Here is a 22,287-nt window from a genome sequence, read left to right on the forward strand (position 1 = left end):
TCCAGATGTTGGGCGGAACACCAGCACTGATCATCTGTAGCCCAGTTTCTGATCTTGATTCTAGCAAACTGTGATGAAGCCGAAGAAAACTTTAAAAATCACGCATCGCTAATCTTCCATTATAAATGTATTCTTTTGAATTTGCTATCGACATGTGAGCAAGAGCTTCCCCAAACAGTGAGTATCCAACCTCACGTCTGCGCATGCCAAACTGTGTGTTGCCCGACAACTCACTTCACACTTTGAGGTCTGAGGTGATGGGAAAACCTGAGACTTTGGTACCTACAGTAATCTGGTCTGTCCACGAATGGCTTGAATCCCTGACACATCCAATATAAATGAGATATGCTTGTGCTTTATCTTTAGATGTTGACGACTGACCTGCCCGGATTTAACCTCCCCCCTTTCTCAATGTCACCAGGGATTACTCCCCGGCTCATATAGTGTTCTAAATCTGATTATTTTGACTATAATAAAAGGCCATGATCCTCAGCAGGAGACAGATGGTTTGCCCAAATTAAGCATCTTAATCACAAGTGAAGGAGTTAGGGAGAGGTTGTTTTGTAGGTTTGTTGCGAGGAGAAAATAACAGTATTTATCATGCAGCGGGAACTGTGTGAGTTGCGCGGCTGCTTGAGAATTATAGCGCCTGGTTGCTGACAAAGGTTGCTCTCAGACTTTCCTCACAAGTGTTTTGGTTTCAGTGCACAGTGCTGGACCTAAAGGCGTTCGCACGCTGAGCATCTGAATGTGACAAAAACACTTGATCATCATGGAGATCAGCAGCAGCAGGCTGAGAGGCAGAGACATTTAGAGGTGTGGAAAAGATGAATACATGTGAGTCATGTGATTCATGGCAGTTATTGGGAAGGAAAGTTGCTGAATAAATGGGGGCGAAGGGCCGATTTCAGTGTCTGAAATCTTCATTGTCTTGGAACATGTCCCTTCAGGGGTCGCCACAGTCAGAATCCTCCACCTTAGCATGTCATGAGCATCCTCTCTTCACACTTCATGTCCTCCTAAATCTCATCCATGGACCTCATTGGTTCTTCCTCTCCTTTACCTGTTACCTCCTTTTATCTCTCTCCCTGTTCCTCCTCTTGTGGTTTGGCCTCCCTCACTTTGTCTGTCCTGATAAACTCGGCTCTAACATTGTCCTTCTTATTCACTCCCAATGAGACCCTGTGCATCTTCAAGTGTGACACGACAAGCAGGCCGAAATGATGTATCATGAAACAGTATTACGTGATACTGATTTTCAGAGGCCACTAGACAGACCTCTTTGTTTAGAAATGATGCGAGGTTTCATTGAATTAGTTGTTCAAGTCCAAACCGTTTTACAGCAGACAGTGCCATCTGGTGGCCACTTAAAATCAGTGCACTGTTTCATGAAACATCATATATATGCCAGAAACATGCTTATTATGCATATTTTACTTTGATGTGTACAGCAAGGGAAAAATTCAACAACAAGCAAGAGAAGTGAAATGAAAGTAGCTCATTGGAGCAGTTGAAGGGACTGAAGAGTAACCAAAATCATAATGGTATCCAAGTCTTTTGTTTTGTTTTGCTTTGTTTTAATAGACTTCCACTATAGATAAAGGGCTACAATTCTCCTCTCTGAACCTACCACTAACTTTAGCCCCGCCTCCTACCTATTGACCTACTTTGGTGGACTTTGGTTGCTGGAAATTCAAGACTACTTTGAGGCAAGTAGCGCAACAAGTGTCACAAATCCTCCAGCTCTGTCTTACTCTCAATACGAATCACCATATCATCATCATAGAACGCATTGGTGGCTACTGAGTAAATGTACGCCTCTCTGAGGTGTATGTTGGATTATGCAAAGTTTGATTAGAACATTCTCCTGTCTGAGAGAGCGATCCACTGATGGAATTGCATTTAATATTGGAATTCCGATGAAGGATTTGTTGAGGAAACAAGTGTTGTCTTTCATGCATCAATATTCCTTCCCCTCAATGCCGTGTTAATGAAACTTTGTCTGGCTGCGATAGTCTGTGATTGCTGTAAGCCTTAAGTAGACAGTCATGAAATAGAGAAGCTGTTTGTCACATTAGTTTCTCATCATGAGCTCAGGAGACAGAAAAATACTTTGCTGTGACGACCACCAGTCTATCATTCTGTTGTATAGAGACGATTTCTCTGCAAAGGCTCGGTGTGTGAACCTGTGCAAAAGAGGTTGGACGGTTTCATCTAATCTAAAGCTCTAAAAATACATTGCTCTCTGAGGAGAGTCGAGATGAAGCCACCAAGAACCTGAAAAAGCACCGCTTTTTCATTAGACTTTAATATCTTTTCCTTTGTCTTACTCTGTGTCCTCCCTGCTGTCACACAAAGTTTCAACCGAAGGCTGGTTGGACGTGAGACAGATGCAATGTTAATACACCCTTTCCCTGCTTAATTACCTTGCTGTGTTGGCCTTTCATCTCGCCCCTCCAACATTCGGCGCAACGTTCAAATATATTTCTCAAATTTGAAAGAGAAAGATGAAGAGGTGCGCCACTGTCCCTGCGGAAGATCCCGCGGCAACATTCGTAGTCGCACCCTAACCTTGTCTTTCTTCTTTTCAACACACTCAAATGCAAATTTCTGTCCCCGACCCAAGCAGCAGCAACAACACACTGCTGTGTGGATTGCTTCAGTTAAAGACGCTTCGGTGTGTTACAGTACCCAGCCTGGCTCTTTCCAGAGGGATTCCTGCTTTTGCTGACATCCCAGGGGAAATAGCTTCAGCAAGGGAGAGGGTGAAGTATAGGCGACCTCAGAGAGGGGGCGCAACTCTGCCAAGCAGATGCCCATTCTGTTATTTTCTCCTTACATTTATTTTATCGATACAAATATACACCTTTATGTCATGCAGTCATGAATAGTCATAGGTGAAGTCAATGGCACAGTATGTGGCGGTTGGTTTCTGGAAGTCATTGACAGAGGCAGTAAGTCACCTGACCTCATGCTGTCCACAGCATCCATCAATAATTCATGAAAACATTGTTTGATTATTCGTTACTTGTCCAACATTTCAGCGGCATCCTTTTTTTAAACTACAGGCCACAATCTGAGATTCATTTCAGTGGAAACAAGATGGCAGAAATGTCAGAGGAAGAGTTGTACTTGCTACCAGGAAGAAAAACGTAGTAAGAGGCACTAGGCTTTGCCCAGGATATTACCCAGCCTGGGGTCTTCCCAGTATAGGGGGCCACGATGCTCCTAAAGCAACCCATCCTCACTCCTATGGTGTAAGGTATTGACGTTAGGAAAGTGGACTTTTGCATCCAATACTTACGAAAATGGGAAAACAGGACGGCACGGGTGTGGATCGCGTATCGTGGAGCAGCACAGGTGGGGTGCGAGTCTCTGACTAAAACGCATGGCCATTTGACAGACTTTAAACAACAATGTGACATGTTATAAATGTAGAATGAATGGAGCGCCATGCTATAGCTTGCCTTAACCCTAACCTCCATCGCTAAATGTAGAATGACTGGAGCACCATCCCATAACTTACCTTAACCTACATCTTTTTTTCACATGCCGTGCTGCCAATGCATTAATATGCGGCGGTGAAGGCTGCCTTATTCGTCAGTACAGCATGCAAAAGGCAACTTTCCAAACATCAATACATGACAACGAGCTGGAGAGAACCCTGAAATATATATGTATTCTTAGTAATAGCTTAGTTATTACTCCTCTTAGGACCATCCTACCACAGATAGCTTGGAGAAATAAAATAATCTACCTTAAACAAAGGACAATGGTCTTTTAAAGTTAGCGAAAGAATCATTAGAAACATTGTTTTGCGATCTCACTGTTCCTTCATCATGAACACTACATTATATTGGGTCAAATATGGCAATAACTGAGCAGAACATTCCATGGTGGGGTCCTTGCTGGCTGCCACAAAATTGAGACTGAACTCTCTGAGCCTTCTCAACTCTGCCGCAGATCCTTAACACACCTTTAAAACGCTTTTTATAGACATGAACTCATCCTGCTATCCCACTCCTGCGGACGCTGGTACCACATCCAGGTCTGTGTGCATGTACTGTACATCTGTAAGTCTTCACCTGTTTATGATTCTTCGGCAACGTTTTGACGCGTGCTGTGTAAGTAAAGATTTTTTGAGTTTGGTTCCTGAACACAATTCCTGTCAGATGTTTTCTGCTTTTTTTCTGACGTGCTTTGTATGGAGAACTTTCATTGTTTGACCTGGAAGTGTCCTTGCTGGTGGATGATTGTTCATTTCCAGAGCCACCCAGGCGTCTCTTCTCCATACGTTTAAGTGAAAGCAGATGCTGATTGAAATGGTGTAAAACTTGGGGGCAGATTAACGAGGGTGAGCAGCGATATGACAAATTGTGCCTAAAAACGGGCTTCCTGGTGCATCGATCCCTCAAGTCCAGATGGAGTCATTAAACTGATTGTGATATTTTCTCAGCTTGGACTTGTTATAGTCTCGGTGTGGCTCGCGGAACAGAGAGAGAGAGAGAGAGAGAGCGACGGGCTCCTAACTAGACGGGGGTGATTTATGCGTTTAAGGGGTAGCAGGTGTGTCGCTCAGCTTGAGTGAATGACATGAAACGTCGCTGAATCACCTGCTTCCCTGGCAGGATCAGTAGATTTTTCACCGGCCTTAGATGTTTCCTGTTGGAGCAGCCTGGTGCTCATCCTGTCGTGGTGGAATGGAGGAAAGAAGCCTTTTATATTCATCCTCTCACGCCTTTGTTCTTGTGTCCATAAGCTTCCTCAAAGACACTACAAATCTGCCAAGAAGACCATTTCAAAAACCATGCTCCCAAGCAACTGCAAGTATGGAAACAATAAGTTGAGATAACTGACTAAATCGCTTCGGGGTTGACCATCAGAGGGAATGAGTAAGAGGACATTGGAGTCCTCAGTCATCTGAGCATACACTCACTTCAGCTAATTTTCCTCAGGGACTGAGACAAAGACTGGATTCCTTTGTGACAGGATTCCTTATTTCTGGCTCACAATACTGGAGCTGAACACCCTGAGATCTGCAGTTGGAACAGGAATAAATGTAAATAAGTAGACAGGTAGATGGCATCGATGGGAAATGTGGATATGGCTAGTGTGCAGTCTGGGAACAGTCCACGTGGCTAAAATAGAGAAAGTGTCTTGAAGACTGATGTGCTGTCAGGCAAGCATCTAACCCGATCACAGATGGAGCCGAACCTTAGAGAAAAGGACCATGTTTAATCATGTTGTACGTTTCACTCTGTTATTTTTGACTGTTGCAGTAGATTCATGGAAGTGTTGGAACTAATAATAATAGTGGGATTGGACTATATCTGACCGGATGTGGCCCACAGGCCAGGTGTTGAGCGTTATATTTTATGACTTATTTCTACAGAAATTGTCTGTATTGTTCATCTGGAACTGTTACTAGTGGGTGACTTTGTTGTGCTGGAAACTTTCTAAAAAATATAAAATCAAATAACTCTCACTAAAAGCAGGTTAGGAGCTGTTTGAACAGGGAACAGAACTGCGCTCGCGCCTGAGGCCCTGGACTTCAGCGGCCATTCCTGTAATCAAAACAATGACAATCAGATTATCTCAATATGCCTTTACAGACTAGCCGCCACCCTTAATCCGCAGATTTGGAATTTCAGATTAGGGCTCCCTGGTTGATTAATCCCATATTGTGTGTGTGTGTGTTACGCAGGGAACTCTTCGGCGGGTGACATTCTCAGTCGTGAGCCAACCCCAGGATGTGGGTTGCTATGACAGCGGCCTGGAGGATTCGGAGACGCCAAGCAGCAAGAGTTCGTCCGGGCCGCGACTGGGTGCGCTGTCGCTGCCTGAGGAGGGCTACGAGAGGACCACACCCGAGGGGAGTGTGGGGGAGGAGGAACACGTGGAGAACGGTCAGTGTCACTCAGGCCAAGTTCACTTTTCTTCACCAATAAAACCAGCCATTTTTCTCTGTTCATTTCAAACTTCATAACCTGTCAACGACCATATGGAAAAAAGTGAAGCAGGTCTTATTCCAATTGAGCCATTTTGAATCACTTCACGGAGTTAATCGGTGTTTTGAAAGCTGTATTTAAAGTGACACACAAGGTGGTAAAAACCATTTTTTATTCAAAAGCAATGGAATCTAAATTCAGTTGAGTCACGTTGTTCTTTTTTAAGGTTGAAAATCCTTCACCATACATTTTCCCTCCTCATTATTGAACCTCCCAATGACACAGACAGGTGTATTTAATTGCCTGTGCATGTCCTTTGGCTTTTCTTTCAAAGGCTCTTCTCTTTTATTTCCGAAGTCGCAGACTCACTGAGGCACACACAGACTCACAAACCTTCACTTTTATTGAAACCTTAATCTACTGTTAAAGTCCCGGAAGGGTTGTGTGTTTTAATGGAAAATACTTTCCGCTGTGCGTGTTTGCGTGCTGTGCCTATTTTTGTGTGAAAGCTTGCTGGAAAAGATTTTATTTTTAAAATGATATGTTTTCAATCTCCAGTGTCAAAAGGTCATCAATGACTTTGCCCGAAATCATTCTTCTGTCTGCATCTTTACTTTTCATGAAGCCGTCTGGCTCAAGGATTCTGCGGCAGAGGTGCAAAAAGTTTTCTCTCTGGCTTTTGTGTGTGTGTGTGTGTGCGGTCACGCTAGAGCTGGAGCTGAAGTACTAATGCATCAAGGTCACTGTGACCGCGGCGAGTCTGCCTCTGGAATTACAAATGTGCAGCAGTTTAATGCTGCTTTCACACCAATATGTGAATTCTTGAGGACTTTGGGGAGCTTAATAGTTTTCTGTCATGGCTGGATGAAGAAGCGAATTGAAGAGAAATTCATTGTAGGCTTGATAATTATACTGCAATTATGAGTCCTTTTTTTCGTGCCTCTGTGAGTGCCGCTTTTGACCAAACGCAAGAAAACAAAAATCAATCTTAAACAACCAGTTTGTTACCAAACAAATTGCTGCCATTTCCTGTCCTTTTAACAAAATGACCTCTGGAGTGATGACAAATGTTTGGCTGGGTTCATTTTTAGCATGAGATGAGCGTGACGCAGCGTAATTGCAGGCACAGCAGTTTTAACTGGCACGTATGTGCATTAGATGTCATGTATATCCATAGAAAGCTCGAGCTCAAGGGATGAAAATGCTTGTCACACTAGATAGCTTAGAGAGATAGAAAGTTGTACAGCCATTTATGGATACATTAAGAGACACATGTCAATGGCCGTGTTAAAAGCTAATTCAACAGTACCAATTTGAATTCACGCAGTGCTTTTGATACAAAAATCCAAAACATAAAGCTCTATGGAAGTGAAAGAAACACATTGAGAGAGTTTGCAGGCCTGACACCACCACTGGACAGTGTTACAAACATGCCTTAGTTAAATATAAAAGACTTCAGATTACATGCACAATATTTTGGAACATCTAAAGTCAATATTTGCTGAGCTTTTTTGGGGACCATTTAAGTACAGCCTATGCAACTCTACCGAGAACAGTGAGAATCTATCAGTGACTAAACTCAAGAAGCAGTTTGGATCTAGTTTGGTAGTTCATGGTTCAGTAACAGACTAAAGTGGACTAACATTACAACATGCTAACATCGATCCTGTTGCTTGGCCGCCCAGTGGATTTCAATCTTAGGATGATGTGAATGATCACGTTTGTTTTGTATAATTCAGGTTCAATATTATATGGTATTAAAAAGGCAAGTGTTTCCCAATTTAGAGCAGCTGTCGAGGCCTCAAAGTCGCATTCAAGGGTGACATGTTTCAAATTCATTTCATGATATGAGCGTCGAAGATGGAAAATGAGTGGCGTTAAATCGTGACTCTAATATGGAGCAGCAATTGTGTGAAGTGTACTCCATCTGCTGCCAACGACACCGTTGATGGTTATTTATGACGAACAGCAGCAGGAAAGGCTGAACTGGTTGTTTTCACTGGAACTCCAAAATAGTGACAAACAAACATGCTGCGAGGCTAAACGTCTGTCAGTGTTTATTTCCTTGCTTGAAGTCAATGTTTTTCTTGTGTCAAACATTGCTATCAATTCTTCTAGGTTTCTCTTTGTTTCTTTTCTTTACTGATCTTAACTCCTGCTCCTCGCTGGCTCCCCAGTTGCATTACGGTTCACCTGTCTTGTCTTTTGTTGGATTTGGTGTAATTGAGTGAGATGTGTACCACGTTTTTTAAACGGCCGGTAATGTGAAAACTGCTCACTTTAATAAGCAGTAAATTACCGTTCATCCATCATCATTAAAATCGGGACTCCATTTGGCATGTCGGTATCGATTTACAAATGACTGGTTTACGTGGCTAATAATAGCAGCGACCTTTGACCCTTCCTAGTTCTGGTCTCTGATGGTCTCACTAACCTTCTTGAACCGACGGCTGTGTCATATAATTGTGCAGTGTGTTCGCCGACGTCTCACCTGTGCGCCATTATATATTATATATATTGTATATAACCTGTTTCACGCTTGCGCCGCTGAGCACGACTCCAGGGTTCTTTTCATTTTGTTTGTTTTTAAGTCAGCATTTTCACATAATCACCAGGCAGAAACACATATTCTCATGCCTGTCTTTGTCTTTCTGCATTGCCCATCAGGGGTGGCCACAGCAAGTCAGCCTGCTCCACCTTAACTTGTCTTTTATCATCCTCTCAACTCCCTCCTCTATCACATGACACCAGTCATGGCCTTCATATGTCAATGGCCTATGTCTTGCCTCTTCAGTCAGGCTCAAATTGCTAAGGTTATCTATGTTTAATGTTGTTTGCATCATTTCAGGATGACTCATTCGGGAAAATTTGTGTGCTTTTCATTTTTATTATTGCCTTTCAACACCTGGGAACGCTGTCTTTTCCTGGAAAACTAAAACTCTATATCACTGCTCTTGTGTAAACATCTTGTCTCATGCTGCTGTAAAGACTGATGGGGTTTTTTTTTTCTTGCGTGCAGATGCTCGCCAGCTGCCAGATGTTGCTCTGACAGGAAAGTGTACCAGAGATTGCGATGAGTTTGGCCACTCCGACACCTGTTGGATGCCCATCCGCCCCTCGCCTCGCCAACGCCAGCGCCAGCGCCACGGCAGCGACCCGCCGAGGCTTTCCACGTTTGCCCCTGGGGATGACAACAACAATCTTCGTGGAAACGACCATGAAAGCGACAGCGAGAGCGGAAGCGCGGGGAGCTCCGAACCAGGCATGGTAATCGGTGGAGAGGGTCAAAGGTTAGCTATGGCTAACGGGGATCCCCTGGGCTCCTTGGGAAGCGGAGACCGCAACATTAACATGGGCGATCACAATCGAAATCTTCTGAACCGCAAGATGACTTCAGCATCATACGATACCTTCAGCAGCGCTGGCTTCGGGAGGCGGCCGCAGGAGGAGGAAGGAGGGGAAGGGCAAAACCCCGCTGAGGTCATACCACTGACGCGGACTGGAGCGGACTACAAGACGACTTCCTGTCTGACGTTGTCCCGCCGTGAGGTTTATCTGTGACTGCCTGGAGGAATCACCACACCTTTTCCTGGTCCAGATTAATGGCCCTGAAATCATCCATTGGAAGAGCTGCAGAGCTGTGAAAATATTTGGTTTTTTTTTAACAATCTTTTACCAGTTTTAATCTAATATTTATAGGCACTCAAACTTGAGACACTGGAGGACGAACTCAGGAGAGAGCTCCACCCTGGGTGCTTTCTCAAAAAGGCTTAAAGTCTTAAATACTATTTACAGGAAGAATCCTGTCACGTCCATATGGAGGAGGACCACTTTCTCTCCGCTTCTTTTTAGCTGAACTCCCTGCATGCCTGGCACTCCTCCTCACAGGGTTGCGGGAAGAAGACAGTGAGTAAATCCCGATGCTATAAATGCCTGTGTACAAAGAGAAGGTTCACCAAGAGAGGGCAAGCACGATGTGAACCTGACTGGTGAATCATCTGCTGAAACACCACAGTCTTAAAATAGATGACAAGTTTGGGGGTTATTTATTTGGAAGCCAATCCGAACTGACTGAATCATGCAGGAAACGGATTCCATCCAATTTCCCCTGTAATTCCTGAGCGTCATCCAAGAGATTGTGACCACAAACCCTTAAAAGCCAAGTGTTCTTTAATTTATTCAACAATCAAATGAACAAACTTGTCAGAACAATGACAGTATGACTCACCATCCTGAGACTGTAGAGTGTTTGTCCTTCACCCCGGGTCCCTGTGTATAGACATTTGTGAGCGTTACAGTGGAACAGCAGGCCTTATCTCCGTGCTGCTGGACTGAGCTATTCAACGACAACTGTTCATGTATCATACATTTTACACAACTGCACGCACTTAGACACACATCCGCCACAAAGCATGCAAGCACACACTCATACAGCCAAGTTACAGAATGTGAAAAAAAGCATCTGGCCATGACTTATGACATGATTTAGTGGCTGTGTACCATAAAATATCAAGTAACAAGCTATTAGCTTCCATACAGAAGTGAGCACACTCATGCTTAGAAAATAAGAGTAAATACAAGCGAGTCGCACAATCCACTTTGTGTATACGTGCTCTCAACTATAACATATTTCCTCCCTTTGACTTAGCTGTAGTGTTTCTGCCTGATCCTCCTGCAGCTGGTATTTAAACATGAAATGTATGTAAGAAATACTCATCCCTCTGACTTGACGTGTGGCGCTACATTTTAAAGGCACCTGTACTATAACAAATGTGAGATACTCTGCATACTGTAAGTACTGAATACTCAACAAGAACAAAAAAGAACTCTGCATGTACTAAAGATAAGCTAACTTTTTCCCTTCCCTTTTTTTTTTTTACCAACTTTTCTAAACGCCGCACCTGTTTGGATACATATGAGCTGTAAATCTGTGCATATGGGGAAATGGAGATAATGGCTGTGACAAAAGGAGTCGAGCTTCAGTAGTTTTAACTGTTTCTTCCTCGTCACTGAGGGCGATTTTCTGGCTTTTTATATTCGAGAGTTGGCACAAAGCCTCCTGGAGGCTGCAAAAGTACACAATGTGGAGTGATTGCGGAGTTCTGCAGCAAACCTTTCTGTCACGACTTAAACCCGCCCATGCCGCCGTGCTGAACGCAGCAGATAACAGACTCCTTCACCAGCGTCCTTCCCAGTAGCAACCTCTCTTGACTGCAGACACATTCCGCTGCTCTCGGCTGAAGTGTGGGTGTGGATCGAGGCCAGCACATCTTAATTCCCATCATCAGCGTGTGGCTCAGTGGTGTGATAGGGATAATAGGGTTAGGTCGTCCCCGTGGTCTTAACAAGCTTCTCTTCTCCTATCTGCTGCTTTTGTTATCTTCTCTGATCGCATTAAAGTCGGGAAATTGCTACTTTAATTTTCAGTTTGTTTTGGATCAGATAGAAAGGAAGAGTTTAGAGTTTAGTTGTAGTTTAAAAAAGAGATACGAGTGATTCATTTGGCAGCAGTTTTAGGGTAGTGTTTGAAACATGCTTAAGAAACATGGGTCGTAGGTCACTGTAACCAAAGATAGGCCGCACCAGTGGTGCGTTCTCTGTTCAGCTTGGAATTTCCTGTTCTTCTTCTCTCTAATTCGGGTACCCCTCAGGTTCAGTGAAAATCCTTTGTTCTACTCTGAAAAGACCGAATTCAAGCTGACAGTTATTTCGTCATCACTGTCAAAAATGATGGAAGGTCCAGTCGATCACTAGGAAAAATTCAGGAGGCGAATTGAATGCAAGGACTGGTGACTCTTGCCATGTTTTGTGTCTTCAGCTTTATTAATAATGAAACATTGTGAGAATTGTTCATCAGGGGTTCATCCATGCTGCGGATCTCTAGAAGCGTTGTTCTGTCTCTGCCCCCGACTTGGCCTGAAAACACGTTGATATCATCTAAAGGATGTGTACATTTTCCAAATTTGAGATAGACAGATGATTTCAAGCACAACACATATCAAATGCTTGCCAACGTTATGATAAATGTTCAACACTGAACAACTAAAGAAGATCCATTCAATTGTCAATTGAAACTCTGAAGAATCAATTCTTCTAAGCTCTTAAAACTTAACTTTAAACAGACTTTGAAACAGTGGCAACTCTGCACCTCGCCTCTTGAACATCTCACCGCCCTTATCTCCAGGTTGTGAACTCTGCTGTGAGCTCAGCTGCGGACATAACTGGACTGAAAACCCAATGTATAATGTGTTTTTCAAGAACAATATTACGACATCTGAAAAAGAACGGCTGAACAAAGCTGTTTAATCTCTCGGTGAGATTGTTGGATTTCAATCACTTCAAGGTTCTGGACTGAGACTTCTGAGCAGCCGTGCCTTGTCAGACTTCAAACTGCTGTTTTATGGCGGTTTCATTGCGGCACCTTCAATCCCAACGCACTGGATTTGAAGAGACGTGTTGTACATGAGTCTGTGTGGGTGTGCGTCATTGTTTTTCTACTGCACGTTTTAACAAGAATCTGTCTAGGTCTACAGCGAATCACATTGGGGAGACAACCGTGGGTGAGAACGAGCTCCATCCACAGAACTGAGACACTTTTGAATTTGAACTCTTCAGTGATGTTCCGCTCACTCCCTTCGTGTTGAATCATTATTGCAATGTACAGTTTACGCTACACTGTAGAAAAGACAACAGGAAACATGAGAGTCAACGGCATGCTTAAGGTCTTTAAAAAAAAACTGCACATAAGAAGAAAAAATGATGAAGAAATATCCTTCTTTTTATTTATCGACTTCTTAAGTTTATATATTTTGGTTTTGTCTGTTGTTTTTTTTATTCGCTTTTCTTTGTTTTCTTTGTTTTTTTAATGGCGCTCACACTGTTTCGCCGCTCCTCCCTGTACTAAAGAATTAACTGCATTTGTTATGGCAAGGAAGACTTGTAGACAAATGGTTTGGTATGAAGTTGAATCATGTACCAGTTTGACTTTGACATTAAAACCTTCAAACACTTGTTTGTCTGAGCTATTTCTGAGTGGAATCCATGCATGAGGTCATGGTCTGTGTTCACTAAATAATAGTGAAGGGTAGGTGAGCTATCGTATACAGTGTAACAGTATTGCAGGGTTGGCAAAACAGAGTCCCAATTTTCAGAGACCAATAGATGGCGCTCTTGGTTTAGAAATGATGTGAGGTCTCGTTGAATTACTTGTTTAAGGCCAAACATTTCACAGCAGACAGTGCCATCTGGTGCCCTCTGAAAGTCAGGACACTGTGTCATGAAACCTCATCTACCCATCACTTTTAAATAATTGAAAAAAACTTCTGCACCTATTTAAATTGGTGGTGTTCTGGGATTTCGCCAGGAGGAAGAAAACTTTCCCTGATGGCTCACTCGCTCTGCTCTGTACAGAAATAGATAAAAACAGAAAATTTGGCTTCATAAAACGCAGCATGTGGTGACATACAATGAAGCTAATAAAGGCCAAAACAGCCAACAGCAAAAACAAAATTGACAAGACAAGTGAAATTACATTGTACATTTGCAATTTGGATTCTAGTTGTGGGAATATGATTCAGTGTTGTTTGAATTTTGCTCTCTCTCTGGCTCTTACAGTTATATCTGGAATTTTGTTCCCGGACCTGATCCTCCATTGTCTCTGCTTTGTGCGGCACATGGCCACAAAACTCTCGGACCTCCATGGCAGAGCACAAGCCTCAAAGTAAAGCACTAAGACCTTTTGATCTCTGTCCTGACCATTGGTTCATCCTTCTAAGTAACACCTTCTCAGTTCGAGGCCAGGGGTGCGAACACCATCCATTTTTTGTTGAGGAAAAGAAGGGTGAATACGACAGTCGCATGTGTGCAAATGTTTTTCTAAACCTTCCTTTTCCGTGTTTTTATGTGCACATTATTGAAAATGAAAAACAACGAGAGTGAGCCAGAGTAATGAGAGTGCTACTGAACAATCTGGGATTTACTTAATTTGCTTGCTGTGCTTCTCACTCGCAACCTGTTCATGAATATTTTAAAGTTCGTACATGAAACGAGCAGCCCACAGGCAAGGTACGGACTGACTCCGCAATTAGAAAATCCTTGTGAGATTTGCTGTTCAACAAAGTCAAAGTTATGTCTTCATTTGTTATCGTGATCCAAAGCTAGTGCAATTGATCAGGTCAACATGGCTGGTAAAAGCCATTTTTATGGCTAAATATTGACCATTCAGATGTTAGTAGAGGCAGAGGTGAACTGTTAAATCAAGTAATAGCTGTGACTGGTCGTGTATTGCTAGGTGACTTAAGATCAGTGAGAAAATACCCGATGAGCTTTAAATACTTTTTCATGTTTATAGTGTTTTCTAGTAACCAACAGTGACGTCGTGTGGTAATATATACAACTGCAGCATCAAGAAACATTTTCTGTTTCTTTTAAACATTTTTTTTGACTATCGATAAATATATTTATGTCTTGAATTGCCATTTATGGTGAGATGTCACACAACACCCAACAGCAAGTCTCAACCTCAGGGACTGATCATTGGTCAGGTGAGCATTCCGTTTCTCCCTCATGTTTTTACAGTCATCATGTGTTATTGCTATTTAAAAAAAGAACATTCATGTCTGTGTGACACTGCAGAGAAGAGAGAAAAACAACTGTGACACTCAGATTACAGATTAGATTCTTGCAAGATAGTCTCCTCATAGTATACTGCCTGACAATGTATCACAGATAAGGGGCGGTGATAGTTGAGTGATCGCCGCTCTTAGTGCCCAGGTGTCTGAGCTGAAGAGGAGAAAATGTCTCTTTGTGTTGTTGACAGGGTTCCAAGTGTCCATTACATCTCTTAGTTTGCTCGGCTAATGCACGTTTCCTCTCATAACTCGGCTTTTCTTCCTCAGCACGCTTCCAAAATGTTTTTTCTTCTCACTTAAAACGTGCTTTATATGGCCCTGAGGTATATAAAGAGTGAAACTCTCTAAGGTCAAAAATATCAGACTTGATATCATCGGAATAAATGACTGCATGATTACAGATTTTATAGATGGACTCCATGTTTCAAGGCAAATAAGACCGAGCTTCTAGTGATGAGTATGTCAGAGGCGGCGGTTCAATTTCCTGAAGGGCCACATTATGAACTGTGACTGAGGGGCCATCTTGCTAAAAGGAGGACGACGACAATGACTACAAAACATGACAGCAGACGTCCAATGTATATGTTGAAGTAACAAGGACAGAATGGACCTAAAAAGTTAAATGTAAATAAAGAACATAGGCCATGAAATTTATTCAAAATATTTCAATTTATGAGCATTTTATTTGAATCTAAATCAAAATCAAACAATGGCAGAGGCAAATAATTCAGAATATATTTTCAATTCTCTATTTTGCAGAACAAGAAAAACACACAAAATAGCGAAATAAAAGGAAGAAAAACAAGAGAATTTTAGTATTATAGCAAGAACATATTACATATAGTGTTGAACAGGTCATGGCTGAAAAAGAAAAAGGACAACAAAAAAAATCAGAAATATTATGACATTTCAGATGCATGGTGTTACTCTTAAACCTTGTTTGGGACTGGTCGTCCACATTCTTGGTGACAAATGGTGTCGGAGGGAGGTTGCCCATCCCAACAGCTGATATGTACATATGATGTTGAAGGAAGTGCTGCAGACTGAGTGAAAGAAGGTGAAGTAAATCAAATTCTTACACTGTATTAACACAGTAACATTTCTGGACAGCCCACATGCAGGTTTCATCCAACGGAGGATCTGGCTTCAGAGCCGTTTTGCAAATGCTACTCTCCACTCTGCGGCAAAACCATTTCCATGACCATATGTTATTTTGGTGGACAGCGTAACCGAGTAGACATGAATATGTAAGAGATAGGAATGCATTCATTTGACTCATATTTTATACTATTTTATACCCCTCATCATTTTTCATGTCATGCTAATCTGAACAAGCTAAGTAAACACATCAGGACAGATTTTTCTTATGAGAATTTATCGCCATGAGTTCTGCTCTAATCTCAGCAGAACTTCCACTTTCAGTCTCTTACTTCCCCTTGAGTGTTTGTGCGCATCTTTAATTATTGTCGTGGCTGACAAATAACATGTGTCCAGTCAGGGAAGAAGCCTGGTGTCATTACCGTGGGCCTTCATTCTTGCTTAAGAACATCAGTAACCCCGGGGGCTGACTGCTCCTCCGTCTGCAATAAATTTGTAAAAACACACATAAAAGAGAAGGTGCTGCGGTGCACAGGAAAACGAATGAGCTGCCTCACTTCAAACCATCAACAGCATCAAGGTGTCTTATCCATCTCTTTTGCTTGAACTCATCAGATATAAAAAGGCGAGCGCTAAAACCCAGGTAAATAAATCATGTTGTTCCTCAAGATAAATGGACAAGGAGTTGTCTGCGAGGCAAAAAAAAAGAAGTGTGGTGCTTTGAATTCTTAATTAAATTTCAGGGACAGAACCAGTGAGAAGCATTTTATTGATCTGGAGAGAGAGGCAAATGTTTCATGAGGCTGCTGGTGAGTAAACTCCAGAATGTTGACCTCCAGTATATCAAACGGTCTTAGCAGTTGTCAAATGTGTTGGAGCACTTAAAACAGACTTCTTTCCTCTGAATAAAAAGTGAGGCGGATAAAAAAGAATGCTTTGAAATGTGCAGCGAGAGAGGCTTGTGCCATTAAAGCGACTGAATATAATCCTATTACGTGTTGTGTTGCCTCACTTATACTAATTTGCGGTTATCCAGCAGGAAAGAAATCTTGTCCGATGTCCAGTCAGTTAATAGCAGCAGCCGACTGCAGCAGCACCAAAGAAGCGTTCTATATATCAGCACAGCCGAGCGTAGCGCAGCAGAGATGCGATCAATTCTGTCAGTGTTGTGCTCCTTTATTCTGCAAAGCCTCGCAGCAGAGCTGTAAACAGTTTCTCTTGCTGGTGTTGCAGAGGGCTGATGTGAGATTTGATCCGGCACATCTCTTTGTCGGCTGTCAGTTACAACTGTTTCAGCCTGAATCTGTCAGGGATAAATCCGTCCTGAAATATCCAGGAATATAATTCAGGTGTTTTCTCAGGCAGGAGGAGGGGGCTGTTTTGACTTCTCATCCACTTCATAATCAAGTGGACTGAGGAAGAGGGATCAGTAACTTTTGTGGTCAACAGTTCCTGGCCACTTAAATCAAGCTTCAAGGCAGTAGTTGAAGGCTGAGTCCAAATTCCTGAAATCTTCTTTTTCTGCTTTCCTGAGTGCTGTGAAATATTTTACCTTTTTTTTTTTGGTTTTTCCCTTTTTACAGCCTTCAGTTCTGGCAAGTGTGACCTGGCACGAGCCAATGAGGAAGCAGCATCAGGTCACGTGCTTTCCTGAAGTTTAAATGCCTTAGACTTTACTACATATGGCAAGCACGTCACCCAACGTCTGTCAGCGACTGACTCAGTGACATTTGATCTGATGACTAGATCCACTCCTGCCCTCCTCATGCAGCAGCTTTTAACCATTAAAACCTCGCTTTGATAGAATGTCATTGAATAAGGGGGCACATTGAGAGAGGAAATATGGTTTTGTTTATGACACAGTTGCCAAATTCGCTTTCACATATGCACACTGAGGACCTGAGGGACTTTGGCAGGAGAGCTGCACAGCTGGCTGTGTAATTTGCCTGGATGCAATCGCTCCACTGTTACTCCCAAACAGCAGCCAGATTCTTTCAAGGAATGGGAAGTCTCTGCATTGTTATGACACTGATTCAGTCAGATGTTGGCGACACACGCTTCTGTGGTTCTAGCCCAAATACCCTCGCACTCACACAGATAACTGAGCATATTTTACTGAAGAGGACACTAGGTTTCTCCACATTTAATCATCGCGAATCTCAAGTTTGAGCCAGGTATCGTAGCTGATTTTGGGCACAACCCATCTGGCAACATTAAAGTCCGAAACAACAACAGGGCTTCGTTCCTTCCTCGTGCCGTGAGTTGGTTTTATCATTCAGATAGGAGAACTCAACTTCGATGATTCAAGTCATTATTGTGGACGTAAAAACATTTCTAAGTCACAGGAAATAGATCATTTCCGTTCAGAAAAAACAGTACAGTAAAGGACATAACAAAAAAGCTGAGGTAATCGCCATCCTGGTACGAGTGAGAGTCGCAGTGGCACAGGGCTATAAATCGAGGAACTACAAGTAGAGGGGGCTGTCTTGAAAATATTTGTATTTTGTATTTGTTCAGGGATTCCTCCATGTTTGTTGTTGTTGTTATCATCCTAGCTGCCACGTGTCTTGTGCATCAGTGTGATCAGTGGACCAGGAACTGACAAAGGTTCCCTGTTGTCTGGGGAGCAAACTTATTTAATGTAATTTAATTTAATTTTTTTGTTGTAATTCATTCATCGTAATAATGTTGTAATTATGTAATCATAATTAACTCTTTAAAGTCCCAAGATTACTTGCAGCAACCCTTGCAGAGGTTTCCAGCTGCAGCTGTTGGTTCTCAGTGCGCAAGCATCAAGGGAAGAGGTGCTGACAGTGGGGTCTGGACCGGACTCAGGCCCTGTCGGCGTGGAGATGGACTCAGCAGCGTCACCGTAAGTTCTGTGTCGGATTGGCCTTTCATCCTCTCAACTGTGGCAATTTCAGAGACTGGATCTGATTCTTCCTGAAACTGGGTCCCAAAGCAAATGTTTTAAAATGCCAGATCTGTGTCTCTGTCTGAAGAGCTGAACCGCGAATTTAAAACACTCAGTTGCATAAGACACATGTACCACTGGCTTCTTTTTCACGTTATTGTGGTAAAGGATGACTTGTAATAACTCATAATAACAGATTAACCACATCGTCAGTTTCTGTTTCTCCTGTACGTCCATTTTCTTTAGTTGCTGCAACATAGCGCTCTGTCTTCTAGATGCATATGCACCATGTCTTGTGCTTCTTTGTTTCGGCGCACAGGGCTGGCATGTGCGCAACCTTGTTTTAGCTTGTTTTTAGCGGTTTGCACGACTGAAACTTTTTCGAAACTGTCTGGGACAAGTATAAGCCTCTATGGATGCAGCCATAGGTGTTGTGAAAGTTCTTTTGTTCAACTTAAATGCTGAACTAACAATGTAGAGGCACGAGGTCTTCAGCTTGCAGGCCACAGAATGTAGGTGCATCGTGGCGGATGTTGTTTGATATCAATCCAGACATACTAATGTGCATACTAATTTACTTTCATGTGTGCCATGCTTGTTTACATGTAACGGAAAGCCTGCAGTCTCACTTCTCACTTTGCGAAATGTCCATTATTTGTCTACAATGCTGCTTTAGAACAACCAAACCCCTTTGACATCATGGTTTCATGATGAAAGAGTGTTTGATCCGTGATGCTGAATAGTCCTGAGCTAAGAACTAGCTTGAGGGTTAGCATGGCGCTAACATAGCGCTAACCGTTGGGGACATTATTCGACAGACTGGGGACAGTTCGCTACATCTCTATAAAAACACACGACTACCCTGCTTTTTTAATGGTGATGTAGTGAACTGTCCCCATGTGTGGTTGTCCTGCACCCACGATAATAACCAGAACCCAACTCAGGCACAATACTGACCGCATCATTTTAAATGCCATGCTTAAGCACGATGAGCAAATGAGATGCATACATGTACATAGATGTTTTAAATTGTTCACATGGACCAATAAAGGCCTGGAGCTCTCTGTCAACTGTTTCATGGTTCAGGTGTCACAGGGTTCATTTCCAGTTCCAGATCAGACAGCACAGCTCATTCCTACTCCGAATGACAGTTACTCAGGTTGCCTTGTTTAGTTTAATAACATGTTTTTTTGCTTCTGATTTAACTCTTGGTCTTTCAGTAGGTAGTATCGTAAATGGAATTGTAAAAATCTAAAACAATACCTTAATCTATTTATACTGTTTATCTCTCCATTTTTTCTCATTGAGAATTGATTGCTAAGGGAATCACTAAGGAACCGAACCATTGAGCAGTATCGATAATGGAATCGGAATCGTTAAATCGTATCAATTCCCATCTCTAATACCAAGTATAAGTTGAAGCAGTGATGAGAGCTCCATCCTTTTGAAATGTCAGTCAGAAGGAACAACATGTGAATGCCTTGAAACACCTATGCAGCAACATGGAATGCAGAAGGCTGACTTAGTGCGTGTAAAAGTCCACTTGAACACAGTCGCTCTTTGACTCTTTGGGAGGGAGAATGTGTTGGCAAACTTTAAATTAACCTTTTAGCCAGGAATAGTAGTTTTTAGAAAGTCAACAATGGCGCTGGAGTAAGGATGATCCTCTGGCCTAAATCATGGTTGATTTTTCCTCACACTTGTAGTATGACAAAATTTCAATTTAACCCCAAAAAAACAGCTTTTAATATGTTAGGGGAAAAAAAAGTTGTGCTCTATGAGTCAGATCTGCCAAGTTTAGTGAGTAACCCACCAACGCGTTCACCATCAGATGCAGAGTACGCAAATGATCACGCAGGTTCTGTATTCTATTTGTGTGACTGCAGAGAATAGAAACTTTGGTCTCATAAGCTGGATATTACACTGCTTTGGTTCGGTCCCAGAGCAGATGGCTGTAGCAGTCTGCTCATCTCTCTGAAGGTGATGTTGTCTGGAATCATTTGTCCTGCAGTCGAGGCGTATCTGAAAATGATTAACACAATATACCTGTACCCTCAAGGACATGATGCACAGTTTCCCCATCTCATGAACGGAAATCCTGAGGGTAACAACACAGAATCGTGACAACCAAAGCTTGAATATTATGCACACTCTTTATACATTATAAGAATAGAATTTTTGTATTTAATTTTGTATTATCATCTCGCTACTGTACGAAATGTGACTTGACAAGGTTGGAATAAAGTTTCCGCCACTTTGCGACATACTGTCGCGACTGTGGACATACTAGTTTCCCTGTAATTGGTGTCATGAACCCAAGTCTCGGCACACTTTCACAGGGACACAAGACAAAAAGGTCAGGTCTTCTAATTAAAAGCTTATTGCTCTGAGGGTCAAGAGGCCAAACAATCCCCCTCCTCCAGAGCTGCACAAAATCAATAGAAGGTGTTGAAATGACAAGCTGACATCAGTGTGGGCTGCTCTTGTGGGGCGATCATCGCCCCTTAAAGTTTCTTCACAGTGAGTTTTGCCGGATCCAGACTGGGGTGGGAAGAATTTCAGTCAATTCTTGACTGAAATTGAGGCAGCGGAAGTTGGATGTTCCTTTATTGTTTGTTGCCTGATTCACTTAGTTTTTATTTTTCCAAAAAATAATGAATAACCAGAAATAACTGGATATTTTCACTCTGTCAGTGGTGCATGGGAACTAGTAGCAGAGAGGCTTTGCCTCTTGACTTATCACCCGAGAAACACATTGAGCATAATTTGGTTCAAGATCATCAATATGCATGACTCACTGAGATGCTGTTCCACCTATGATGGTTCGCGAGATAAATGTCCTCCATTTCAGCACTTTGATAATCGATGTGTGATTTTCTTGTTGTGCAGTGGAGCGTCTGGCTTTGCTCCGGCTTATTTAAAGGATCATTAGCTGGGGCAGAACTTGAACAAACCTTCCTGGCGTCTGACTTGGCCTCGCCCAGTACAACACCAAGCAAGTCCACTGGATTTGCACTCCCCCTAAAAGGATGCAGTGATATAGTTCCACACGCAGTTCTGGTCTTGTTCTTTTTCTAACCTAATTTCTACACACAGATAAAGGTAAGAGACAGATTGCTCCAAGCCTCAGGAATTTTGCTCAAGGCTATGTAGTAAGTGCCTAAAGCAGACCAGGACAAAGCCTTGCTCAAGGGCCGCATGCAGCCATTTCCCTTATTATTATGATATTATTTGTATTTTATGATTCGAGTCTTGAATTAAAAGAACCAGAACCAGATGATCTCCAGTGCTTTTCAGGACCCATAAGAATTAGTGAGGACACTTTGGAAACCCTGATGGAGGTGATGAGAAGTAGAAATATTGATGTATGTTTGGTGTATCAAGGAGGAGCAGAGGCAACAGTGAGCCTCAGACACTTCAATAACTGAACTGGAGATTGATGGATTTAGCGTTCTGTCCAGACTCTACTTCCTGGAATAGAACTGGCTCATAACCTGGATTGTGTTTAAAAGTTTGACCCCTTGGTGATTTAGTTTGTCGCCTCCTTTATACGTGTTAATTGCCATAACGATAGTGGTCTGAATTTGACTTAGAATTCACAGTCCGTGGAACACCACACCTTGGTTAACAATCATATGACAAATGACATGGTGGCTGCTGCGTCATTACAATAATCGTCATGTTTCTCTCTCTCTCT

The 22,287-nt window shown here is 42.5% G+C and overlaps 1 protein-coding gene across 2 annotated transcripts in view; it reads left to right on the forward strand.

Annotated features, from left to right (window-relative positions):
• The window catches only part of LOC128753487 (protocadherin-7-like), a 55,122-nt gene extending 42,175 nt beyond the window's left edge, over positions 1–12,947 (forward strand). For both annotated transcript variants that reach the window (XM_053855234.1, XM_053855235.1), the window contains 2 exons: positions 5,705–5,906; positions 8,968–12,947. In XM_053855234.1, coding sequence (XP_053711209.1) covers positions 5,705–5,906; positions 8,968–9,509 — 744 coding nt within the window. In that variant the 3' untranslated portion in view covers positions 9,510–12,947. The remainder of the gene's footprint in view (positions 1–5,704; positions 5,907–8,967) is intronic.
• The last annotated feature ends 9,340 nt before the right edge of the window (positions 12,948–22,287 follow it).

Source organism: Synchiropus splendidus, chromosome 2, assembly GCF_027744825.2.
Source record: "Synchiropus splendidus isolate RoL2022-P1 chromosome 2, RoL_Sspl_1.0, whole genome shotgun sequence".
NCBI lineage: Eukaryota > Metazoa > Chordata > Actinopteri > Syngnathiformes > Callionymidae > Synchiropus > Synchiropus splendidus.